The sequence below is a fragment of the Austrofundulus limnaeus genome, unplaced genomic scaffold (assembly GCF_001266775.1).
Source record: "Austrofundulus limnaeus strain Quisiro unplaced genomic scaffold, Austrofundulus_limnaeus-1.0 Scaffold6, whole genome shotgun sequence".
Classification (NCBI taxonomy): domain Eukaryota; kingdom Metazoa; phylum Chordata; class Actinopteri; order Cyprinodontiformes; family Rivulidae; genus Austrofundulus; species Austrofundulus limnaeus.
In genome coordinates, this window is record NW_013952408.1 from 5,241,718 (window position 1) to 5,258,025 (window position 16,308).

A 16,308-nucleotide genomic window follows, 5' to 3' on the forward strand; every position below is an offset into this window, starting at 1 on the left:
AATTAAATATTTTAATCATTCCATGTCCAAATTTTATTATGGCCATGTTAAAGGTCTTGGCACATGGGGAGTGACAAACGACAGCGACAGGTGGCAGTCATCGCCACTGGTGTGAAACCCAACACACGCGATAGCAACGGCAGCATTACTAATTGCGCTCTTGTGACCCATCAGTGTATGAATGTGATTGGCGCTGATTGGTCTCCATAGATGATTTGTACGTTAGCTTTATAGGAGATCTAGTTGAGTGCTGTGTAAATGAGGACACATATTGTAGTGTGAAGCGCTTTGAGTATCCTGGTTGGGTAGAAAGGTGCTATACAAGTACAGTCCATTTACCATACATGTCAACCCCCTTCTGACATTTACCAGTGCCTCAAAAATCTGTAAGTTTCTCCAAAGGTTCTGTATGYACAAAGCAGGAGGAAATGAGGACGGGAGAACTTATTTCTAGCGGCAGAGCAGGTTGGAACAAGATTATTTGATGTCATTTATTGTTGTTATTGTTAGTTTTTTTTTAACTTCCCACAGGCTCTGACATGTTAAGTAAACAGAGTTTTTTAAAAACAAACAAAAAAAATCTTGAAAAATTATAGTGAGATTGCTTTATACGTCTGTATACCTGYTAAAAATAGGGAAAATCTGTTTAAATTATGGCAGCTTCAGCTGGCGCCAACAAGTGCCCATTAGGTTTCYTTTTTGTGTATGGGCCTTTCTCAGTGGTAGCGTATGATAAAATAGGAAAATAAGACACAGCTAAAAATATATTTTWTCCTCCATGTTGAAAGTGGTTGCTAATTGCAGTGTGTAGCACATTGGTCGGTCAATGAAACTTGCTGATTGGTTGTAATGCCATGTAATGGTAACAAAAGCTGAACAATTTTCAGCTTTCTTGCGTTGTATCACAAAGTGTACACACGTTTCACCAGTTGCTTGGCTGGAGGAAGGCGAGCGAGTTCCATATGTGGCACTTGTTAAAGTGGTAAAAAGTGATTTTAAGTTCACTGCTGAGTCATTTGAAAGCAGTTACATCTTTTGTAGTTCAGTAAACAAACTGAATGCTTTTCAAATTACAAGACTATTGCTTTGATCTAAGCATGCAGCTTTAGATCTGTGTGTATAAGTTACTGACTGTATAGATCATTTAACTTCGTCTGTATTGTGTAGACAGCACACATGGAATACAATCACACACACACACACACACACACACACACACACACACACACACACACACACACACACACACACACACACACACACACACACACAACATTATTCACATAGTGTGAAAACCATGCCGTCATTGTTTTTCGGAAAACAGACCTTTTCCCATGTGTCACATCAGACTTCAAACATGATGAAAATRAATGCTGACTATGGGATAAAGTAATGTTTACATGACATATGGTGAGCTTTTCCATATTCCATGCAATGTTTTAGTGTAAATATCTGTGTAAGATTACATTTCAAAGTGCAGTATTTAGTATAACAGTCAGAATCTCAATAATCAATGCCAGTTCAAGTGAAAGTTCAGGTTTTCATCCTACCCACTAAAAATGTATGAATGTTTAAGATGAAAATGAATGACAGGCATGAGAGATGAGAAGCAAAATTAACAAAACCCACTCTGTACAAATAATAAAAAAAAGTACAGTATGCTACTGTGGAGGCTGTTGTGTGTGTGTGTCTGTGATCTGTGTTTAGAATGTGTATGTGGTAACCTGAAACCACGGGGAAAACGTTCCTAGAATTCCGAGTGGGTTTGGTATCATGGTTTACTTATATGAGCCCCCTCAGTGGTCCTGGGAAAGCAGCCTCTGCAGTGAAGGAGTGCAGATTGAGGGAAAAGTACTGCCATATTTCCATTTGTTTATRTGCACTTTGCCATGTTGCCAATCAAACAAAGACACACACWGTTAATGTTTGGTTACAGGATAGTRACTTTAAAGGTGCGCTCATGTTCCACTATAGTTTAAAATCAGCTTTTCACCCATTTGTTTGGACACATTTCCGAAGCAATCTGTATTAAAAATAATGCCTAAAATATTGACATTTATATTTGTTTGAGCTGCGGCAGCTGAGCCTGATTGTAAATGAGTTATTACATACAGAAATGCCAAATTTGAGCTGGATCTGGTTCATATATGGYTGCCAGATTTTACTTAGCTTTGACGGTGCAGACTTGGCCCATTTTGGAGGAGAATCACCTCCACTTATTACTCCTTTGGCTCATTTTTGGCCTGTGTAAAAGGACTTGAGCCAAACCRTTTTGCCATGGAGTCATCATTACTCAGTATTAAGTGTTCTTTTTATTTATTTATATTTTTATCATGCARCGAGGCAGTTAACAGCATGCATTAAAGACTTGAACCATATTTGATTAGGGGAAAGATGTCTTTTACATATTACGAGTCTTTGATCAGCAGCTACAGCAAAGAATGTTTTGGTGGTAATTTCATTATTAAATAGTTTACAATCCATTTTGCTTGCCAAATTTAAGAAGCTAAAGAACAAAGCAAATTTTCAGTAAGGTTCAATCTGATGCTTTCAATCTCAAATATTTCCAGTTTAATCACTTAAATTTTGGTGAAATTACAAACCCAGGCTTTTTACATGTATAGCAATTAGTTGTTGTTGCTTTCTGTAGGGGATATTTATAAAACAAGTTAAACATGTTGACATCATCAATAAATGAAGCCCTAACTCATATATAGAGATTCAAAATCATGACTTTTCCCTTTAGAAGCAAATCACAAATTAACATATAAGATAATGAACCAATAAAAAGTTTAAAACATTCAGATAGTTACAAATCTTCAAATCTAATTAGAGACTATCTTTGTGTGACTCCTGCTGTTATGAAACACTCATTAAGGCAGTGGTCCAACTCTCCTAACCTAAACCAGGACTTCCAAAATGTATCGTAGCAACTGACCTATGGTGATGTGTTCAATTTCCAATATGTGATTGATTGACAGATACTGTAAGCCTGCTCGTGGCAAACATGATAGTTATGGCTGGGATTTCTGCCAAGAAAGCCATTTTGTCCACGTGTTTGTCAGTGCCACCATGTGCCTGATTTCATTTGGATAACAGATCCCCGACCTTTGCCCTTCTTCTCCCTTCTTGCAATACAGTCACTCTCGTCTATACGCTTTAGACCTTAACAGCAGCTTGCTCAACATTGCAGTACATAATCCTATATATGTTATTCTGGTGTTGGATAGCTGCTGTTAAAGCTGACTCTTAAGCTTTCCATCTACAATATGCTCTCAAATGTCCATCTTATTAAATGTCGGTGGGGGCATTCCTGCCTTGCTAAGTATGTGTGGGATATGTGTCTGKATACTGATTGCATATCAGCATAATGTTCTTTGGGGTTGTCTGTGCATGTCTTTTGGGTAAATGCGCACAGGTTCATGGCAGACGGTGGGCGTGAGAAGCACTTCCACGTGCCTCCTGCGGCAGCAGAATTTGAACTCTGACCCCCTCAGTCAACACCTTTACAAATCTTCTCTCCTTTGGATGTGCGAGAAAACACGGAGGACCGTGCATTAATTTAAAAACCATCTCGTACTTACAAATGCAATTTAAAGATGTAAATGTAAATTGGTAGAATAGACAGAAGATATGTTCAACTTTTTGCAGGTTAAGACACCCGTCCCCCTGGACTTGGTTTTAAATGACACTGAAGATGCCAACCCTAAGCATTAGATCACACCCTCCTGACCAGCATTAGTTAGACAGGCAGACAAACAGGTGGTCGCAGCACACCAGAGGGTCACAATCCACTCCACCCGTCTGTGCTCTGGGGCATAGTTTACTCTCCTGGATCTGCCTTCCTGCCCCTGTCTGCCTTCCAAACACCAACTGGCCCTCCAACCCCCACAGACCTCTAACCTCAGTTATCCATGTCCTTCACGGCATGTAGCATGTGGCTGGAAGAGGGAAAAGATGAAAAAAATATATATGTTTTATTAGGTCATTGTTTATTTGTTTGTTTTATTGGTTCTTTCTTTCTTTCTTTCTTTCTTTCTTTCTTTCTTTCTTTCTTTCTTTCTTTCTTTCTTTCTTTCTTTCTTTATTGCACTTTTATTTCCCTTCTTCTCCATTTTCACATCCTAGAATAGGCTAAACTAAATCTGAACAAGTAGTGCAGTGCTTCCATCTAGTGGTCAAATTGTTTGCTTGAAGCAGGCTTGTCACTTCACATAAATTATAAATCTCATGTACATGTGARAATTAGTACATGAAGAATTTTATGCTTCAATGTTTAATTTATCTGAGCTTTAGTAATTAGGTTACCTATTTCACATAGTAAATATGATTGAAAAAAATGGAAACAGTTTTTAGTCATGTTTATTTTTGTATAAATACTAGTTGCACCGTGTTAAAACCTAAATGGTAATACATCAGGATTAAACATGGTAGATTTTAGATTTGTTTATATGTGAGGAGCTGAAACAAAGGATTACTGCATTATGGGGTGGGGTGGGGGGGAATGGGATGGTGTGTGTAAGGTCTGTGTACAAAGAAATAAAGTGTTCCAGATTAAATGTCTAAATGCATGCAGTCGCTGTGTTTGGTTCGGGTGGACTTAACATTTGTTCCCCCCAATTTAATGCTGCTGCTAAGCAGTTTTTGATTTTTCCCAGAGGTTTCTGTGGTCTGTCGAGCCAGCAGTACGTCTGCTGGTACGTGGAGGCAGGCGACGTACAGAGGTGGGGAGCAGTTACGCCCAGCRACAAGCACGGTCAGGACAGACGAGCTTGGGAATGTTCTCAAAGCAAGCCACAAACTAATTATAGTTTTAATTGATGCATTTTCCTTAAGAGACCATTAAAGCTTTAAACACTTCAGCTGTACTTTATGTTTCCATATATCTGTCACTAGTGCTATGAAAAAAAATATGTTGACAAATTTCTTTTTAGAATTTGTTTGGCTTTTGTGGAGCGAAGGAGTCACATATTCTTAGTTGTGGAGGGGCATCGTGGTGATTTGTTTTTTGCTTTATTGCAAAAAATAAATAAATAAATAAATAAAACATTTTATTTTTCATTTTTAGGTTTAGTGTAGCATCAACATAACCACAGAACCCAAATATACAYATAATGGATAATGTGCTGTCTTAACCCAAAACACAGTATAATTTGTTTGTTGCAGAMATAAACTTTTTTCTTCTTTTTTTATTTAACATTAGACAGTTTTAAATTATATGAAAGTCTCTGTATTTATGGTATAGTGGCTTGAACTTGAAAATTTGTTTGCACTGTGTTTACAGAAAGTAGGAAACCATAAAAACCATGAAATGTTTTAGATGTCACCATTGAACCTAGTTTCCAACAAAATTTGGGTTGGTTGAAGTTAACTTTAAGCATGTTCACCTGTAAGTGCTGTCTGTCAGACTATTTTTTAAGTGTAAAACTCAAGAGTTGTAATGTTTCAGACAATGAATTCTGCTTTCAATACATGATTCTGACCACATGGATGCAGTGTGGCTGCACTTTTTTTCCCCTTTTATCAGAGTAGCCACTAAACTTGAAGGTATATGTTCCTCACTTATTCATTCATACATTAATTCAGCTTACTGCTGTCCTGCACCACTAGTCCTGTATTTTTTTTTTTGTCGTCCTCTTATGGAAAAAAGGAGCGGGGAAGCAGATGCATGAGCAGGTTGTTGCCAAGAGCAGCTCTCGTTCACAAAATTAATTTGACACTTTGCTGTTGCTGTGATTGTTAGATAAATCAACACATGTTCATTAGCCTGGAGTAGTACTGAAATGAAACATGCTTGGCCGAATGCAGGCTACTAATGGGTCGATGATGAGCCAAGCAGCAGATATTTTCTCACCTAGCCTGCAGACAGAAACAGCAATACAATGGCCCTAATGATATCAAACACCTCTGGGGCACAAGGTAATCACAGTGCGGGATAAGTACAGCATGTGATTACCCGTAAGTATATGCACCCAAGTATTTGATCAGGTTCCAGTCATTCTTTCTCATCATACTCTTCTCTTACTCCTGCTCAGTTTCGGCTCCCAACTATCAGGATTTGGCTCAGATCACTGTGACCCATAGTGCATACCAAGATGGGACAAAGTCTGGTCGAAATCCAGAAGAAATGATTTGTTAAGGGCTTGCATGCCATGCTGGAAATAATGGCTAAGGGCATTTTTCTTTTTCTTTCTTTTTTTTTCTTTCAATGTCGATATAAACAAGAACTGTGAGTTTGGTCAGCAGTACTTTCTCAAAACTTTCTCCGTGGTATTTTATTTGACGCTGAATATGGCCAAAAACAACAAGTAACAACAACAAATAAATACTTTATAAAATGTTTATTCTGGCTATCAGTAGGTGGGCACATTTCCACAAGACCATGGTCGATTGAGTAAGGAAGAACCGGGGTCAGTTTTCATCTTCATCTATCTGAACAATCTGATAAAACACACCCAAGTTAACAGCTGCCAAACCACATGGTTGAATATACAAACAAATGCAGAAACAAACAATCTTTCTGGCTCCCTTGTTTTACCACATAACAATCTGGACACTATTAAAATAGTGGACTAAGACAAATGTTAAACAGATCAAATAAAAAGCAACATAAATGACTGAATACCGAATTAGAGCCACCTAAAGAGTAGTGCACTGGGGAGAAAATGCACGAGGAGCGATAAAGCAACTCGATCCAATAAAGACCAGTCACATGTTTGAGCGCATTATAAATGATAAGAACAAAAACAGTGTGAAAGTGTACATGAAATAACACCTTTTCACTGCAGTGTCTCAACTTTTAATGTGCAATAGCCATGAGTGATTTCAGAAATTGGACGTTAAGCTATACAGCCATAGCAGTGCAGCCATTCAATAAACCAGTGAGGCCTTAGTAAAATCAACCGGGGACCTTCTTCAGAAGTGACAAAGCATTTGAGACCAATAYAGAGGTGTGTAATTTCAGACTAACCACACAGCCATAAACAGCCCTATTTCACTGAGTTATAGCACTGCAAAGACAGCCGTACTTCCAGCCAAGTGCAGGTGTTGTGCCTCAGGTGAAGTCCAAGGCAATATCTTTAAAGGTTCACTAATATAAACCTCCAAAATCTATCTCTTCTCAGCTGAAATGACACAAGCCTATAGAGTTAAAAKGAGTTAAAACAGTCTGACAACTGTTTAGTTTTGTTCTTTATATGAGCAGCCCCCCCTTCCCCCCGCCCAACACCCCTTTTTTTCTTGTACTAAAGAAACATTCTCAGACAGCAGCCAAACATTAAGGATTTGTAAAGATACTTACATCTGTTCGATAAGCTGGCTACCTGCTTTCCCTAATTTTTTTTACAAAGCAAAAAGCTAAATGCTAACACAGCAGCCATCTAAAATTCATTCATTTAATTGCATTGTATTAAATTGTTTTATAAAATGCATACTTTTAAAGCTTATTTGACACTGGAAGTTTTTTTATTGGTATTTTTTGGAATTATTGCATTTTTTATTCCCATCTAACCATTTCAGTTTGGTGAGCAAAAACACAAAAATATAAATGATTTCTTAGCAAGTTTGGGGAGTTTCTCATCATCCTCTGTTTAGTCATGCASGCAAGCCCTGTTACGGAAAGATGTTAGATTGAAAACATCCAAACAGATTCTGTCTAACATCAAAACATGCAAGCATCATTTCCTGGGTTCTGCATCTAACTCCTCCGACAGTGTTTGTTTTTGCCAACACGACTGCATTTTCTGTACTGATCTTTATATTTCTGACTCTGCCTATAACGCCGAGCCATCACATCAGAGCGCACTGCCACCCTTAGGGAGAAAAAAAGGATGACAGACGGCTCTGTAGGCTACCAGCCAGGACATCAAAACCCACATGGTACCTTCAACTTAGCTCCTAAATAGATTATCTGAGAGCAGCTTCGCAAAGCCTGAACAAATCTAAAAAAAGTGTTGCTGCTGGGAATTGCAGTGAGAATTGAAAACAGAGGTCAAACCGGTAGCAAAACTACAGCTTTATGCTTTTTAATTTTCAATTAAAATATTTCTGAATGTTTCTCAAAGTCTTTGTTGAAAGTGGTGCAGAAACGTATTTTACCGAATCTGTCAGATCCATGCTAGCCTGGTAAAAACCAGACCCATGTCCTTCACTTTGCTTCGTACGAGGGCCTGGACTCTCGACTATAGAAAAGTGATTCTTGCCGGAGGCGTGGCCTTTGCTGAAGTTTAAAATGATTGGATCAGTTGGCCGCGTATGTGTGCCAGATCCACTGTGAATGAGGCTAAGCTAAGATGCTAACGGTAAATCCCGTGCACTGTAAACAACCCTGCTGAGAGGAGAAAAGTACCGAGCCAAACGAGACGGCTGTAGATGAGAGCTGCTGCTTTGTCAGATAAATTTAATTTAATTTGGAAGCCTTATCAACACGGACTGGCTTCATTCACTTCCTCCACTGCCATTGCTAAACTAACTAGCAGACACTGCGCAGAAAATTAACGTCATTCAAAACTCCACCTTCTGTTTGCTGATTGGCTAGGTGAAATAAACTACAAGCAGACACTGCACAGAAAATTGACGTTCTGTTCTCGGAACTGTGTAGGAAGGCAAGGGCCAGGCTAGGTCCATGCAGATTCACAGACTAAATTCCTAATATTTCATCTGCAACAGCAAAGTCAGGAGACAAATCAGCAGAGGCGGGTATTAACTAATTACATTTATACATTTACTTGAATATAATGTTGAAAAAAAAACCTTTTAGCAGTAATTTTGCTATACTGTACATTTTATTTGTACTTGAGTAATATTATTCTGAAGTATCGCTTCTCTGGATAATCTATCCACCATAAGTAACCTAACTGAATGAAGAACAAGACAATTTTAATGAAAAAATAATGATACACACAGACAAACCTGCAGTTGATGTTAAAGTGACGCCTCTTGTAGGTACACAATGCTTTGCTGTAAAGGTATTTTCCATCTGCCCAGCCTGTTGTGCCRTTTTTAGGACAAGAAAATGCAGTAAAACTGCGCTATTCATGTGGTGGCCTTCAGGCCAAATTCACACACCAATGAGACCCCGCACCCCTACAAAAAAGGTTTTTTTTGAGTAATTGTGCCCCCCCGAACAATGTAGTTAAATAGCCCTGATCTACTGTAAGCAGACCAGGGCTCAATTTTAATTGAGTAAAAACGATTTTGAATTATTGCTACTCTTACTAGAGTACAACTTTTGGGTWCTCTACTCTTTTCTGCAAATCAGGTAAAACGARGAACTAGGCAGGAAAGAAACTATAACAACATGCTTCAATGCTGCTGAGACTACCAGGAATCTGTAGTTACTGGTGGTAACCATGACATGTGGCTTTCAGTTGGGTTACCAAAGACAGTATAACAGCTTGCGGTGAGGAGGTAAAGTTGGAGAAAGAGTAAAGAAAGAAAAAAAAAACAATGACTTGAACTAAGAAGTTTTGGTGGACTTGAAGAGATCATTTAGGAACAGAAAATAATAGGTAGGGGTGCAGGGTGGATAAAAGAAATAGAGCGTGGAATGAAAAGCACACTGCTTGAGCTTGCCTGCCCTGCAGATGACCCCACCTTATTTGCTTGCAGTTTCTTCAAGCACATTTTATGATCCAAGTATTTCCTCTTTAATAATGTTGCCTTTGAAGTTCAGCAGACTATATTACTTACAACTAGGATTTAAAACCTCTTCTGCTAGAAAACCCCAAACTTTTGCCAGCATTTCCTTTTTTTTCTGCTGTTGTTTGATGTTTGAAACATTTATTTTCACTCCTGATTAGGAGCAAATTAGAGGTTATGGCAGCTCCTAGTGCTGTCCCAGTGTTCTAATGGCATGATAGCCTCGTAGAGCATTTGTATGCATTTGCTCATTTTCATATTTACTAACAAAGAGGCAGCGTGTACTCATAGGTCACGTTGATTAAATGTTTGTAAAATGGCCTTTCACCAGCAGCTCGCTAATGTGCTTTGTGTTTGTAGAACAGCGGCTCAGTTTTATGCTCACAGCGTGTGAGAACAGTCTGGCCTTTCAGAACAAAACCACTCGTTGAGACTATGTCAGCATGTCCAAACCCTGCTCATAAAGTTAGCTGGTTACTCAGCCCGCTCGCTTGATTTCAGCTCTGGCCTTGGTCAGGTTTTGAAGTTTTTGTTTCCAGAAGAGCAATCAGAGGAAATTGCACTGCTCCTTTTCTTTCYTTTTTTTTTTTTGAAAATTATTATGTGACATAATATAAACAGCATTTTTAGCAGAAACTTGAACATGTTGATGGATTTTTTTGTGTTTAAAGAGATACAAGAATTTAGGCAACAAATACTTTTGAGCACAGTTTTGCATTTCATTTATTTCATTTTGCAGAAAGGTCTGGTCTTTCGGATGCCACATTAAAAAAATTCATATGTCAAACAAGAGCATTTGACTTTTCGAGGCTATACAAGGACCTGCTGTGTAATATTTCCTTTGCTGCCAGTAGGGACCAGTCTTTGTGTCTACATGATTGATTTTAATTTTAGAGATGATTAAACATGCCTGTACAGTATGTGGCTCTAAATTGTTTTACGCATGGACAGTTTAATCCTAACATTATTAATTTAATATAATATTTTTATACCACATCATAACATGAATTTAATAAATTTGAGAACATCGTAAAAATGGGACATTTGATTTGATTTACCAAAGCAAATATCCAGGTAATTAACTTTAAATTACCTTGGACAAAGTGTCGAGCCCCAAGCACAACAAACCTACTGTGAATTATTTTCTGTGAGTATTTATTTCTATTTACAAGTGAGCAAAATGGAGTTTTGACAAAAATCTCAAGTTGCATTTTTWAAAAAAAATGTCAGTGTTTTAATGGGTCTTGGTGTCTAGTTTGTTCATGCTTTAAGAAAATATTCAAAAATTATTATTATTTTTTTTACTTTAAACAAAGGTTATGCCAAATAGTAATGTTTTGTGAAAAAAAATGAAATAAATAAATAAAGGTTGCCTAGTAGTGGAAAAGATGCATGCACAACACACAAAGATCGAACTTAGTGAGTCCCTGATGAGTGTGSCAAACTCATTAAATGCTCCAGCCAGACATTAGTGAATATTTTAAAACAGAACACAAGTGAAAAATAGTCAACTGTATTTTACTTTTGGAGTCAGTCTCGTACCCCCCCCCCCCCCCCACCTCCCAGTGTTACATTAGACAATCTTCTTTGAACAAWATGACAAAWATGCTTGATTTTTAATGTTATCCACCTTAGAGCTAAATCTCTATCATATTCAGAGAAATACTGTATTTAGATGCAGGTTATCTCTGTTATCGCCTCCTGCACCTTGAAAATGAATTTTTAATTTGTGTTTTTTTTTTGTGTGTGTGATTTTTTTTCTTTTTTCTCTGAACCCCAATAAACATTTTTACAGGCCTTCAAAAGAGTAAGACCATTCACTTGGAGGTTAGCAACAGGGCAATAGGGAGAGGAGGTCATTGCTAGTCTGTGCTGCTGGCAGAGAAAACGAACAGACAAAGCACATTAATTGTTCATTCACAGGRGAGTGTTAAAGTTCTGCTGTCAGAGAGCCATGAGTCAGATGTTAAACATGTGTAGGTAGTCGGCATGCTTAGTGACCTTGAGTATTTTATACAGAAAGCTATCATTTATTTTGTAAATGAGATCATATTTGGCATTGCAACATTTTGCTGTTCACAATTTTTTGAAATAAACAGGAGCTGCAGTGAACTTGAATCAGGTGGTCAAACTTGATGTCCTGCTGTGTCAGTCATCTCATCCTTTGTACACTGAAAAAAAACCCACTTCCTTCCATAAGTTGATATAGAGCTAAGCATTGTGCCAGATGCACCATGACACGTCCCTTTTATTAGCATCCAATTTGATGAGCTCATTTCCTTGCCGATGCTGTTATCACACGCCAAGCCTGGAGACAGAAAAGCTTCCCAAAAAAAAAAAACAAAACATCCAACCACCCTCTCAACCACAGTATGGGAAGATGTTTGACTGCTCCAATAATTACTTTACTCAAATTGGGGATGTCGGAAATCTATGAATTGTTTTTCTTTGGAAAATATTTACGGTAGACTTGGCAAGGGTTGGAGCTTTAGCTGTTTTCGAAACAGAAATGGGATTATCTGTTTATCTGTGCCTATTGGGACGACCACATAGTCAGCTTTACAAATACAGTAAAATAATACAAGCTCTTCCAGGAGGAGGAATTTTGAACAATAAAAGAACAATGTGTTGTAAAGTTAACATGCAGCGTGACAGGGGCTGAGCAAGAAATGTTTATGGGCCTGATCGGTAAAGTGCCGTTTCAGCAGGATGATGGAGCACAGACCTCATCAACACATTGCTTTAGATCACGGGACACAGATTCTCAGCTTCAGCACTTTTATGATTGCCTCCACTCATATTCGGATGAATACATGGGAATGTGCACAGCCACAAAATGCACATGCACACTCATAAAGACATCTTTATAAATACACTGACTATAACCATCCATAATCACTTTATCAGCCTCGGACTGCTGCAGGAAGCAGCAATTGATTTGTTGTCAGAAYATGTCATTCCTCTCCAGTGCTTTTATTTACCTCATAAATGAATTAAAAGTGGCAATAAATAAGTCTTAAAGTAATCTGGACAAGACCATAATGTCTATATGGAAAACCACAGTGCAAAATGGAAGCACTGACTTTAAATTCTCAAACTGAGTTGTGTTTTAAACAAACTCTTTGTGTTAAAACCTGCTGATGCACAGTTGTCTCACGTTTGTTTGTATTTTGTTTTTATGATTGTTTGTGTATTTTAACGAGAAGAAAAAAATATAACTTACTTCACAAGTTTATACCATTTAGGACACTTTTCTCCAGTGTTACAAATATCAACAACATATCAAAATCAATAAATAAAATAAATAATACTAATAACAATAATCCACATTTGTGAATATCAAAAGTGCTGCATGTCAGAATATGTTTTTATTTCTTTTTTAATTTAAGTTCCTATTATGTATGCATTGTTTTATTACCTTTCAGATATACAGGCAGAATTGTAGGAAATGGTCTGTCTGCGCAGAGGCAAAACCCGGAGCTCAAAGTTCGCAGTATGGACCCACTAATGGCTGAGGTCAAGGAAAGCTTGGAGTGTTTCAACCAGGTAGGATCATTTTTTCATGAGTACAATAGCATGTCTAATTACAGCAGAATACATATGAATACTGTAATTAGTTTTTCTTATTGTTGTATTAACCATGACCTGAGCTAAAGAGCTTTAAGTAAAAACAAACTTTAAACAGTTATGAAAGTGTACACAAATATCACTTCTCCTTAGTCAGTGTCACACATTGTCAGTGGATTGACTGAAATGCTTTGTAATTTTATTTTGAGACCAAAAAACTGTTTTAAAAATAGAGGCAAAAATCAAAGATAAATGAAAARGATATTAGGTGAAAAGGAAAACTGACAAAAAGGTGAATTAATCAGGAAAGGAAAAAAAGAACAAAAAAAGAAAGATGAGAGGCTGGAGCAAAAGGTCAGGCGTGAGTGACAGATAGCCTTAGATGACACAAGCAGCTTCAAAGTGACGCTGTTTGTCATGTAGATGGGGTTTAGGGCTGAAAAGAGCCAAGAAGAAAAGGACCATTTCAGACTTTCCCTAGAGGCCATTTGATGAGACAAACGGACAAGGATTTGGTTCCCCTTTGACTGCCTGCCCTTTTGTTACCCTGTAAATTATGCCCACAGACAGACAGATATTACACCTCCCATCTCTCTTTCCATCACCAGATCTCTGTCTTTCCCCTGATTTTACCTTTTTTCTGCCTATTTGATCACCCATGCTTCCAACACATCAAAAGATCTTTCTCTGCCGTGTTGTCGTTTGTCTTTGGTTCTGTTTCTGTTAGACTTTCTGCTTTGCTCCTTTTGTGCACTCATACCAAACTTTTTATTTTATTTTCTCCCCTCTACCTGAATTCATCCTCCTACTTTTATCTCAGTCTTTCTTATTTTTTTTCATGAATATTATTTCCCCGGCTCGATTGTCTGCATCGTGTATCACTCATATCTCTCAGCCAGACTGTCAACTTGTCTGGCGCTGACAGTTCAAGATCGTTCTCGTTAGACTTCAACATCCTACCGTGCRTAGTGGCTGTCAAGTACCTTGTTGTCATGGAAACTATGCAGAGTTGAGCGGGCGTCCCGTTGACATTTACAGGGTTGAAAAAGCCCACTTTGCATCTAGACCGAGTGACAGAGCTTGGCTGAGTTTCATGGTTGTGCCGTTTATTAGAGAAGGATGAGTAGGATTAATGTAGGATTTAAACGAGGGCAGAAATGTGTCTGAGCACATGAGCTCACACTGCAAGGTGTTTAAGCTGCTGCCTTACAAGCAAAATAAAAGTTTACTGATATTACTGCTCTCTGAAATTAGATGGTGAATTATTTCCATTAAAATGTCAACAACAAAAACAACATTTTTTTTTATTTATCATTCCTGTTAGCAGTGTTGCATAAAGTACGGCAAAGTGATACTTGAGTAAAAGTACAAGTATCTTACCAAAAAAATACTTTGGTAAAAGTTAAAGTCTCCTTTAGGAATATTACTCAGTGTTGTATAAAGTACCACAAAGTGATACTTGAGTAAAAGTACAAGTATCTTACCAAAAAAATACTTTGGTAAAAGTTAAAGTCTCCTTTAGGAATATTACTTAAGTAAAAGTCTTACAGTATCTGATATTTTGTGTACTTGATTATTAAAAGTAAAAGTATTGATTTAAAAAAATGAGCAGCTTGATTTTCTGTAAGAACATTTATTAGGAGGTGACCTCCCTCCAAAAAACTGCAGAAATGACTGTGTGGTATTAAAATAATGTTTAATTTATGTTACATTTTGGTGGGCCAGATTTGGCCCACTTTGGGCTAGTTTCAAAGCCTTAGGCTACATATGTCTGTTATGTCCTGCTGGAGTGTGACATGATTTGTTTGTGTACAAACTATGTAACACAGTATCAAAATTTTATACATTTAAACTTCTCATTCAACCACAATAAAACTCACTCTATCTAGGAAGCACAATTTAAATGGATAGTATTTATTTTTTTTACAATAACAAGCTGGAATGAAAACAAGCAACAATGAAATAAAAGTAACGACTTTCTACTTCTTGGCTTTTTGAAAAGAAATTAAGCAGTATAAAAGTACAGATAACTGTGTGAAAATGTAAGAAGTAGAAGTAAAAAGTAGGCTGAAAAATAATTACTCAASTAAAGTACAGGTACCTAGAAATTCTACTTAAGTGCAGTAAGAAAGTATTTGTACTTAGTTACTTTACAATTCCGCCTGTTAGAAGCAGTTTTAGTGATCAAACCTCTTCAAATTTCAAACTTTCCAACTTGCTTTGTTAGTAAGTAGCTGGCATTTTAAAACATCCAGATTTTTGTATTTTTATTTATTTTTTACCTTAAGTCCTATAACACTTGTCACATTTTTTTTTTGGCTGAAAGTCATTTCTGTCAACAGCTGTGCTCGGAATTGATCTTTCTTTAGTCTTGCCCTTTACATGTTTATGTGTGGCATCAGACATCAAAGCCGAACCTTGAAAAGTGAACAGAAACTGATGTTGATTATTATTACAATTTTTTTAAGATCAGTGGTCTGCTCTGGAGTTGCTAAAATTTTGAATGTATTGTATGTGATAATTTGCTAGTGCTGAGTTATTGTGTTGTCACAGGTGTCTGGAAAACTTTTCAATTTAGTTAAGGTTATTTTTTGTGGTCTAGAGCTGCAACACATTTAAACTCTCTGCAATTTCCGCCATATCCAGTACAACTCCAAGTGAAATTTTGCATACTGTCTTGCATTTTTTAAATTATTTTATTTTATCTTTTTGATCTCCAATTTAATTTATGTAAAAAAACAGAAATAAAACATTTAAAAAATGTTTCACCAATCAGAAATATTCTGAACTGCACACCCCACCCTTAAGGCACAAGGTTATCTCAAAAGCTATGCATTATTAACAGGTTTTCAGGTTTGAATTTTCTCACCCAGAATTATATTGAGCTCCTCTTTCATGTGATTACAATAGAATGGGCGGAGGAGAACTGTGTTCATCTTCTTTTATTCTTGACTAAAATTTAAGTTGCTAGTTAAGCTGAAAAAGAAAATTATATCAGGATCAGTTTACAGCTTTAGCATATTGTGCGTGTGTGTGTGTGTGTGTGTGTGTGTGTGTGTGTGTGTGTGTGTGTGTGTGTGTGTGTGTGTGTGTGTGTGTGTG

At 37.3% G+C, this 16,308-nt stretch overlaps 1 protein-coding gene across 1 annotated transcript in view; it reads left to right on the forward strand.

Annotated features, from left to right (window-relative positions):
- The window catches only part of gpc5c (glypican 5c), a gene marked incomplete in the record, with an annotated part of 104,127 nt that overhangs the window by 60,168 nt on the left and 27,651 nt on the right, over positions 1–16,308 (forward strand). Inside the window, 1 exon segment of the mRNA XM_014031977.1 lies at positions 13,065–13,185. Coding sequence (XP_013887431.1) covers positions 13,065–13,185 — 121 coding nt within the window.